The 10084-nt window shown below is 41.2% G+C and overlaps 1 protein-coding gene and 1 non-coding gene across 2 annotated transcripts; one reads left to right on the top strand and one right to left on the bottom strand.

The window, feature by feature from the left end:
* Window positions 1–6584: 6584 nt before the first annotated feature.
* Window positions 6585–6691, bottom strand: LOC117279240 (small nucleolar RNA R71). The gene has a single exon (XR_004509647.1). It is a non-coding gene; the product is annotated as a small nucleolar RNA R71 (small nucleolar RNA).
* Window positions 6692–7824: 1133 nt separating this feature from the next.
* On the top strand, window positions 7825–8397 carry LOC104106291 (uncharacterized). The gene has a single exon (XM_009614808.2). It carries the CDS (start codon window positions 7825–7827, stop codon window positions 8395–8397), a length of 573 nt encoding a protein of 190 aa, XP_009613103.2.
* The last annotated feature ends 1687 nt before the right edge of the window (window positions 8398–10084 follow it).

Here is a 10084-nt window from a genome sequence, read left to right as displayed (position 1 = left end):
GGAGGGGTGAACCCCTCTTGAGGCCGAGGCAGGGGTGCCCTACCACTCTCCGTGCAAAAAATGATTAGTAAGAAGGAAACAATAGGCCGATGTAGACAACCGGAGCCCTCCAAATCATGTTCATATGCCCCGTCTAGGGAAGCATCGGAGGGCGACTCAGTGCAAAGGCAGCCTGCTGTGCCATCACAGCCACAACTACCCCAGGATAGATACCAACTGAGAGATGAGACTACCTCTTCTGAGAGTACTTACGAGGGATCGGAAGGGAACAACCAGGCTTCGGAGCCCTCATCTACTCATGCCCCATCGCACCAGTCACAGTTGATGATGATGATGATATTTTAGATGACGGTCGGGGGGCTGATACCAGAGTTGCAGGCCTGGAAAGGTCAAAGAAGAAGGAAGTTTGGGAAGATAGGTTTGTGAGCCTGACTGCATTCAACAGGTTTCGAGAGTGGTGGCCCCAGAGAACCCTCACACTTGAGCATCAGTTCCTGTTGAAAGACTTGGATAGGCACAATCCAAATGAGTTAAGACAATTTCGGGAAAGCAAATGGTGGAAGTGGTTCGCGAAAATCGTATTGGATGCAAAAGAGAACGTAGTCCGTGAGTTTTACGCCAATGTGGCACATATCAAGAAGGGTACTAAGGTGACTAAGGTGCGGAACTTGAAAGTACGATTTGATCAGAGCACCCTGAACACTTATTTGGGGCTCGAGGATATAGAGCCGGTGCAGTATTTAGAGAAGTTCGCAAAGGGTGATGCATCTCGCCCTTGGCTAGCTGAGATACTAGCAGCTCCAGGACCACCACCACCATGGATCACAACAGGGGTTCCCATTCTGCGGAACACCTTTAACTTTGAAGCAAAAGGGTGGCAAACATTTGTATGCAGTCTCATAGACCCAAGCCGGAATAAAAACAATCTTCCAATCCCTCGGGCAGTCTTAGTTGCATCTATCATGGTCGGGTACCCAATTAATTTGGGTGTTATCATGTCGGCCAACATGTCTCTGGTTGTCAGGCAGGGTGAAAGCTCACATCCGTATCCCAACACTATCACGGAGTATCTCACGGATGCAGGGGTAGAGCCCAAGAGCTTTGATACGAAGGTTAGGGCTAAGCAGCCCTTCTCCTAGTACTCTCTGAAGGACCCAAGGAACTCAAAGAACAAGGGTAAGTCGACTTCTACCATAGGCCAATTTGATGAGTCATCGGTGGTAGTTGCAGATTCTACTGTTATGCCTTTTACAGCTTCTATGCCTTCCACAACAGCCAGGCCTTCCACCGAGACAACTGCCATGCCACCACCTCTATCTTTAGGGCCATCAGCATCAGTATCACTGCCTTCCTCCTCCACTTATCCACTCACTGCGCTGCGAGTCTCCTAGACACTGGCAAGTCTCAACAACTAGATGCAGACAGCTACTGCAAAGTTGTCTGACCTATCTAGTGCTATTGCAGCACAGTCTTCTGCCCCAGCACCCTAGGTTCCTCCGTCAGTGGAGGAAACATTGGAGAAGATATTGGATAATTAGAAGACCATCATGGATACCTTGGTGGCACATGGGGGAGAAATTGAGGAGCTAGGTAAACAGGTGAAAAAGATGAGAAAATCCCAGGCTTCGAGAAAATCAGTGGACAAGTTGAGACGTGAAGTGACCAAGATAGCAGCAGTTGGTGATCTTCCCTTTGACTTACTGATGGAGACAGATCCATCAGTACCAGCAGACCCAGCATCACCATCAGTACCAGTGGAACCAGCTGGCCAGTCTGAGGAGCCAGACCTCGCTATCCATACGGCTGAGGCGGTGCTACAGATGTTCACCAACCCAGCTACTCCCCGAGCAGTGGATGATGAGATCCAGTTGGAGGAGCCTGAGGGAGGTGATGCTACTATGGACACTGAGACCACATAGGGAGTCCTCTCTACTCTTTCAAATTTCCTTATTTTTATTTTTGTTAAGTATTGAGGATAATGCTTATTCTTATTCAGGGGGTGGTCTATTTTGATTTGATATGACATTTGACTTAGGCATGTAATAACTGATAATATTCTCTTTTTATTTTTACTTTCATTATGTACATATTCTTCTCTCTATTGATTTATATATTCTCTTTCCCTTTCTCAGTTTGTATATTCATTTATGCTTTCAGCAGTTTACTTCATAGCTTCTTTATTTTATTTTCTCAGTAGTCAATGTTTAGTCTAATAGCTTCTTATTTACGTTAATAGCTTCTTTTTAATTTAGTAGTTTTTTTTCATGTTTAAGTGATCAATAAGCCTTTGGTTTTCTTAATACCATGGTTCTTTCCAAAGGTGATTTTTGTGTGAACCGGGTGACCCTTCCTACGATGGATGGCGTGACAACTTTCTTAAGGGATTGAGTCCGTTTTTGATGTTTAGGTAAGAATAATAGTAATAATGAATAAGAGGACCTAATTGAGTCGAAATAAAAGAGTCAAGCACGCTTCACTTGGTACCAACACACTTAACTACATGCTTATGATTAAAAACAAATTCTTGGAAAGAAATAGCTCTAATTAGTGACCTTGTGACTCTTGTGTTGACTTAAGAAATCATCGAGTGATTTAATTAAACCATTAGTGATTTTCAATCTTGAATACAGTTGTTGTGGGCCCTAGACTCTATCATATTTAATAATCCAGCTGTGTGAGAGGTGAGATGTTCTATTTCAAGTCCAAGTACCTGTGCGAATGGTCTGGAACTTGCCCCGAATGTGTTTCTAGATGAAATTTTAAGTTTTGCTTGGTTTGAGAAGTGGTTGTAGGATTTCCTTGACCCATTTTGAAATTTTCCATGGCCCACCAATGATGTTATCCTTAGTCAACCCTTTTGAGCCTAAAGCATTTCTCATTTGATAACCATATTACAAGCCTTTACCCGTTTTGTAGTGACCTTCTCTTGGCACCCGAGCTTTCCTTAACACTCATGAGAAGCAATTGGCGAAAACATAAGTTTGGGGGAGAGACGAGGAGTTTGAAAGTGGTATCAAGGTACAAAAAGAGAAACGAAATGAAGAAAAGGCAAGGCAAAGAAAAAGAAAGAAAGAATAAAAGAAAAATGCAAAAAGAAAGTGAATAAATTGAAGAGTTGAAGGGATTCAAAGAAAAGCAAAAATGCAAAGCATGGATAAAACAAAGAATGATAAAATGAATATCATGACCAAGAAAGAGTGATATCAAGTCTCTCTAGTTCCCCTAAGGAAAAAGAAAATGCCTCAAAAAGTCGGCAAAGCATGAGCTAAAAAGAGAAAATGGAGTGCTTAAGGAAAGATGAACCCGTTCTATTCCAACATTTCCTATCTTAGTCCAAAAGCCTACATTACATCCCGAAAAAGCCCTACGTAATTTCAAGCCGAGTGAACTTACATTAGTGGTGATATACATGAGGGGCAAGCATATTATACTTAGATTCGTACTTGTGATATTCTTTTGAGAGAGATGAGCGATCTTTTTACAAATCCTTGAATTGAGTGCTACATTCTTAAGTGAGATAAGCTAACGGAGAGTAGAGGAGGAGGAGTTTGGGATTCACAGTGACCTACATGAAAGAGCAAACTTCCTTGATGAGTAAAGTCAACTCTTGATGATCAAGTGTCGCATTAGAACTATTTGTGCTTAAAATTTCAAATTATTGCCTTGTTGATAATTCATGAGTGTATGGGTAATTGTTGGTCCCAATTGATGTGTGTTTGATTCACCATAGATTAGCTGGAATAGCTCTTATTTTGTGGAGGTGGGAATTGCCTTATTTGCTTGAGGAAAAGCAAAAGCTTAAGTTTGGGGGAGTTGATAAGTGGGGATTTTGACTACTTATTTGCGCCTTTTGACTTTTGTTTTAGTTCAAAATTGGTTAAAGGTATTCCCGAAAATTGCTGAAATATGCTTACTTGTAGGAGTATTGGAAAATGAGCCATTACGATGAAATCCAACTCAAGAAGGAGTGATTTTGAACAAGGACAATAATTAAGCACACAGGCTCAAGTGCATACCGCAAAATTCTATCTGCGGCCGCAGAATATGAAGAGGAATCAACAGAGCTTCAGTGTACAGTGCGGACCGCACAATAATTATGCGGCCGCAAAAGTCAAAGTTCAGAGATTATCAAATTCAAGCCCAACAAGAACTGCGGACCGCACTATAATTGTGCGGCCGCAGAAATCAAATGTGCGGCCGCACCCAGAATTATGCGGACCGCAGAACTCAAGAGATGCGGCCGCAATCCAGAATTGTGCGGCCGCAGAATCCACTCCTGTCAAGAGCTGAAGAAAAGTGTGGACCGCACACAGAATTATGCGGGCGCAGAAACTCCGAAAGAGTAATTTTGTCCGAAAATTCTAGCTTTGTATAAATAGACTACTTTCACGAAATTAGGTCAAGTTTTGAATACCAGAAACTCTGTAGCTGTTTTTCTTTACTCTTTTAAGAAACTTTAGTTTATATTGTTGATTTTACATTGGATTTTCATCTATTAATTATTCAATATGAGTTTTATCATCTTTTCTTCTTTATTTTCTTCAATATCCACTATGAGTAGCTAAATTTCTAGCTAGGGCTATGATAGTAGGCTATAATTATGTAGTTTAGCTACTATTTGTACTCTAACTTAGCTGCACTTTATTGATATTTGAATGTTAAATGATAACAAATTGCTCTAATTAAGATCTTTATGCTTTGCAAGAGCAATTCCGGGCTATGAGGACGTTAAAGAGTGTTTTGGAGCTAATATGGAGCATTGAAGGCCAATTGGAGGTTAGCACGCTTAAAAAGAAGAAAGAAAAAATGCTACAGAAAATCCTCCAGGTGCGCGGTCTATGCGCGGCCGCGCATGTCATGCAAAAACTGGCCAAAGTGAGCAGCCGCGCACGTGCTTCCGAGAAAAATCGTCCAAGGTCAATTTTGTAATTTGAGAGACGACTAACCTTGACCTATATGAAGCCCAGCTCGCCCAAAAGAGGGTATCTCTATTTTTAGAAGAACTTTGGAGGCAAGAACACAAAAGGAGCAAGACGGAGAATTTTCCTACGAGTTTTTCATCATCTTCTTCTTCTTAATTTCATTTTTGGTTATGACTTTTGATATTGTAATCGTGCATAGTAGCATGAGTAGCTAAACCCGTCATCTAGGGTTGATGGAACTAAATGTTGGATGAAGTCTTGATTACGTATTGATATAATTGAGCCGTTTTTACTCTATAATTGTTCAACTATGTGTTTCTTGTGATTAATTGAAAGGGCCCTTGATTAATCGTGTCTAGTTGTCTAGTGTTGCTTGAGAAAGAACAATTGATTAGATTGTTGTTGAACAATGCTACTTTCGAGTAAGTTAAGAGATTAATTACTTAAATTTAAAAGCGAGATTAGAGATAACGAAACTTTGGTGTGATATTAATGAGTTGTACAAATTGTCAACTAGAGTAGTTCGAGAGAATGCTTCTAGTAAATTATCATAATTGATCGAGAGATAAGTACGGTAAGCAATAACTCATCATCTTTATAGAGTGTTACGACGAGATTATAGCTAACGTGTCAGGAATTAATCTGATAATTGGGGAAATCAATAACCCTAGATTCTTTTACCCTTGAATTCAGCTTCATTCTTGCTTATTGATAGTTTTTATTGTCATTTTTCCTTAGTTAAATAACTTCTGTTAATTATCAAATAAAATCTTGAACTCTGAAAATTATCTGAGCTTATCATTAGCGATACTAAAAGTTGTAGCAAATAGGTTAGTTCCCTGTGGGATTCGACTCCGGACTCTTGAACCGGATTATTTTTGCAGCGACCCCTTAGTCCTTTTTATAAGGCATAGTTGGGCGTAATCAAATTTTGGCGCCGTTGCCGGGAAACTAACGGTGTTATTTATTACAACTTGGAAGAATTGCTAGAATTTTTAGTTTATATCAATTTTCTGTGGTGTTAAAAATATTTCCATTGAAATTCTCATGTTTGAACTCTTCTGTGACTTAGGTGCATGCCTAGAAGCTCCTTGAGAACTGGTGAACTTTTTTGAAGGACTCTCAGATCCCGAGAAAGCATTCAGGGCATTGAATCAGGCTAACAAGAAGGGCAAACAACTAAATTAAGGCGAACAATTCGGAATTGAAATGGACGACGTCGAGAATGTCAATGAGAAAAATAGGAATGATCAAGTTGACCCAAACATCGGAGTGGTAGCACCTCTTGTGCCGAAAACTGCTCTATATGATTCGGCGCAACCAACTGCTGATAACCTAGCCACCGCAATTGCAGTCCCTCTGATACAAGCGGAGACATTTCAGATTACCAACAACATGCTGCACTTGCTGCAAAATAAAGGGTTGTTCTTCTGGTCGTACATCGAAGGCCCACAACAACATATGAAGAACTTTCTATCAATTTGTGTCACTCAAAGACAGCCGAATGTGACTCCTGAAGCAATCAAATTATTACTGTTCCCATTATTAGTGACTGGGGAGGCTCAAACTTGGCTGAATTCGCTCCCAATAAACTCCATTGCTACTTGGGAGGAACTAATCAAGCAATTCTTAAACAAGTTCTATCTACCCAACAAAACTACGAGGCAAATTAATGAGATATTGCAATTCAGGCAGAAACTGACTGAAACTTTGCAGGAAACCTGGGAGAGGTTTAAGGGTATGCTAGTGAAGTGTCCACACCATGACATTCTAGATCAGATGCTAGGACGGAGATTCTATATGGGTTTGGCTGATAGTCTGAAGGCCAATGTAGATGCTTCAGCTGGGGGTGCATGGCATTCTTGAACAAAATATTCACAGAGTGCAAGATTCTTCTTGACAAGATGGCTCAAAATTTAGGCTGGATGACGAGAGATACAATACTCACTCCAATAGTACATTCTGTTGCTCTTGACCCAAACAATACAAATGCAGAAAACACAGCCACTCTCATGACCCAAATGAGCTTATTGATAAAGAAAAATGATAAGATGGGTACTAAACAAGTGCACATTGTTGATATGACAAATGGAGTCCTATGCACTCCTTACATAAATCAGTCATATGTTTGCTCGTGGAGTGGAGAGAATAATAACCAGGGCTTCAGAGAAGACATGAATTACGTCAATAATTTTGGGGGTCAGAGGAAAGGTGGACAGTAATGGGGACCTCAAAATCAGCAGTACAGACCAACCCAGCAACAATACAATACCATTCCAGGGGGGCACAACCACAAGGCCAAGTCGTGCCTTATCAAAGGCAACAGGGCTACAATCAGCAGCACCAACAACAGTTGGCTTACCAACCGCCTCATTAACAGCAGGACAGTAATATGATTGAAATCAAGGGCATGCTGCAACAACTCATTGGGACAAATGGAAAGATGTAAGAAAATTTAGCCGCACATGATTTGGCTATTAAAGGCATTGAAACTCAATTAGGCCAGTTATCTATGGCCTTAAACAATCGCCCACAAGGAACGTTGCCTGCAGACACAAACATCAATCCAAAGGAGCAGAACCCAAATCAGCTAATGGTAGTGAGTCTCAGGAATGGAAGGGATTTAGACAGAGAGCAAGAAGTTACTCAATATAGGAGAGACACAGTGCCAATTACTCCAGTGACATTAGAGACCGACGAGTCAACGGAGCTCACTGAAGTTGTAATTGAACAGGCACAAGTGGACAAAGGCAAGGAGAAGGAATTTGAACAACTCCCAGAATAGGTGGTGGAAAAGGCTCCTAATAAAGAAAAGACACCAAGCAGTGGGAAGAAGCTAACTCTTGCACCATTCCCTCAAAGGTTCGCAAAGCAAAAGAAAGATGATCAATACAAGAAATTCATGGAAATGCTTAGACAAATTCAATTGAATATTCCGCTGATGGATGCTTTGAGGGAAATGCCAGGCTATGCAAAAATGATGAAGGATATGATGTCTCGAAAATTTGTTTTCCAGGACCTGTCTAATGTAACTCTAACTCAAACTTGTAGCGCAGTAGTGACAAGACCTATGGCTCAAAAATTGTTTGATCACGGTAGTTTCACTATCCCATGCATAATTGGAAGTTATGCTTTTTCTAAAGCATTGTGTGACTTAGGAGCCAGTATCAACTTGATACCTTTGGCAATCTACACAAAATTAGGCATTGGCAGAGCTAGACCGACCTCAATGTTGTTGCAACTGGTTGATCGCACAGTCAAAAGGCCGATAGGAATTCTGGATGATGTGCTCATCCAAGTGGGGAAGTTTGTATTTTCTGTCGACTTCATTTTTCTTGACTGTCAAGTTGACAAAGAAATACCAATAATTTTGGGGAGGCAGTTCTTAGCCACTGGGAGAGCATTGATCGACTGCGAGACTGGAGAGTTAAAAATTAGGTTTAATAATGAGGAAATAATATTCAATGTTCAATAATCTATGAGGAGGCCCAGCGAATTTGCAAATTATTCACAAGTGGAGGCGGTGGATGTAATACTACAAGAGAAGGATGAGACCCTTAATGTCAGAGATTCGTTAGAAGCTTGCTTGATGAATTTGGAAGATGTGGATGGTGAAGAGTTGGCAGAGTGGGTCATGGCTCTCGAAGGTCAAGGGTTCTGTAAAAGGGAACCCCAGTTCGAGCCACTACACTCAGAAGAAAGGACAACACCACCTGTGAAGCCATTAATAGAGAAGCAACCGTTCGAGCTCATGTGTGACACGAGTGATTATGCTATAGGAGCAGTCCTCGGGCAGCGAAATGACAAACTGGTGCACCCAATTTACTATGCAAGCAGAACACTAAGCAGTGCACAACTCAATTATACCGTGAGTAAGAAAGAGATGTTGGTTGTGGTGTTTGCATTCAACAAATTCAGGTCATATTTGATTGGTTCAAAAGTGATTGTTTATACCGACCATGCAGCACTTAGGTACTTAATAGCAAAGAAGGAGTCAAAGCCATGCTTGATCCGTTGGGTTCTTTTGCTACAAAAATTCGATTTGGAGATTCGCGATAGGAAAGGGACAGATAACCAAGTGACAGAACACCTTTCAAGGTTGGAGGGAGCTGAAAAGAAAGTAGAGGTTGGAGATAAAACTGAGACATTCCCGGACGAACACTTACTAGCAGTGGCAATGGAGGAGACGCCATGGTATGCTGATATTGCTAATTATTTGGCAAGCAGTATTGTACCTTATGAAATCTCTTCAATTCAAAAGAAAAAGTTCTTTCGCGATTGTCGGTCTTATTACTGGGATGAACCTTTACTTTTTAAAATATGTGTAGATAACATGATCCGGAGGTGTATCCCCGAGAAAGATCAATCTTCTGTTTTGTAGGCTTGCCATACTTCACCATATGGTGGGCACTTTGGAGGAATTCGGACAGCGGCGAAGGTGTTACAGTCGGGTTTGTATTGGCCGACTTTATTCAAGGATGCCCATGCTTGGGTGAAAAGTTGTGATGAGTGCCAAAGGACAGGAAACATATCTCGCCGTCACGAGATGCCGATGACTACAATTCAAGATGTGGAAGTATTTGCCATGTGGGGGATTGATTTTATGGGACCATTTGTCATCTCATATGGTAACAAGTACATATTGGTAGCAGTTGACTACGTCTCCAAATGGGTTGAAGTTGTGGCCCTTCCAACAAATGATGCCAAAGGAGTAACAGGCTTTCTAAAGAAAAATATTTTCACACGTTTTGGCACTCCGAGAGCTATAATCAGTGATGGTGGAACCCATTTTTGCAATAGAGCATTTGCAAGGCTGTTAGAAAAGTATGGAGTTCGCCATAAGGTTGCCACACCTTACCACCAACAAACGGGCGGGCAAGTGAAATTGTCCAATAGGGAAATCAAAAGTGTCCTGACCAAAACAGTGAATGCGACAAGGACTGATTGGGCAAAGAAGTTGGATGATGCATTATGGGCATACCGCACAGCATTTAAAACTCCAATTGGTATGTCTCCATACAAGTTGGTGTTTGGAAAAGCATGCCATCTTTCGGTGGAGCTTAAGCATAAAACCTTATGGACACTGTGGCAGTTGAACTTGGATATGGAAACCGCAAGCACAATTAGAGTCATAGAGCTACATGAACTCGAATCATGCCATC

This window comes from Nicotiana tomentosiformis, chromosome 12 (assembly GCF_000390325.3).
Source record: "Nicotiana tomentosiformis chromosome 12, ASM39032v3, whole genome shotgun sequence".
Classification (NCBI taxonomy): domain Eukaryota; kingdom Viridiplantae; phylum Streptophyta; class Magnoliopsida; order Solanales; family Solanaceae; genus Nicotiana; species Nicotiana tomentosiformis.
Note: the sequence above shows the minus strand (reverse complement) of the source record. Positions and strands in the feature narration are given on the sequence as shown.

Excerpts from the sequence above, each read along its gene's own strand:
- LOC104106291 (XM_009614808.2), top strand. The coding sequence starts at position 7,825 with ATGGAAATGCTTAGACAAATTCAATTGAATATTCCGCTGATGGATGCT.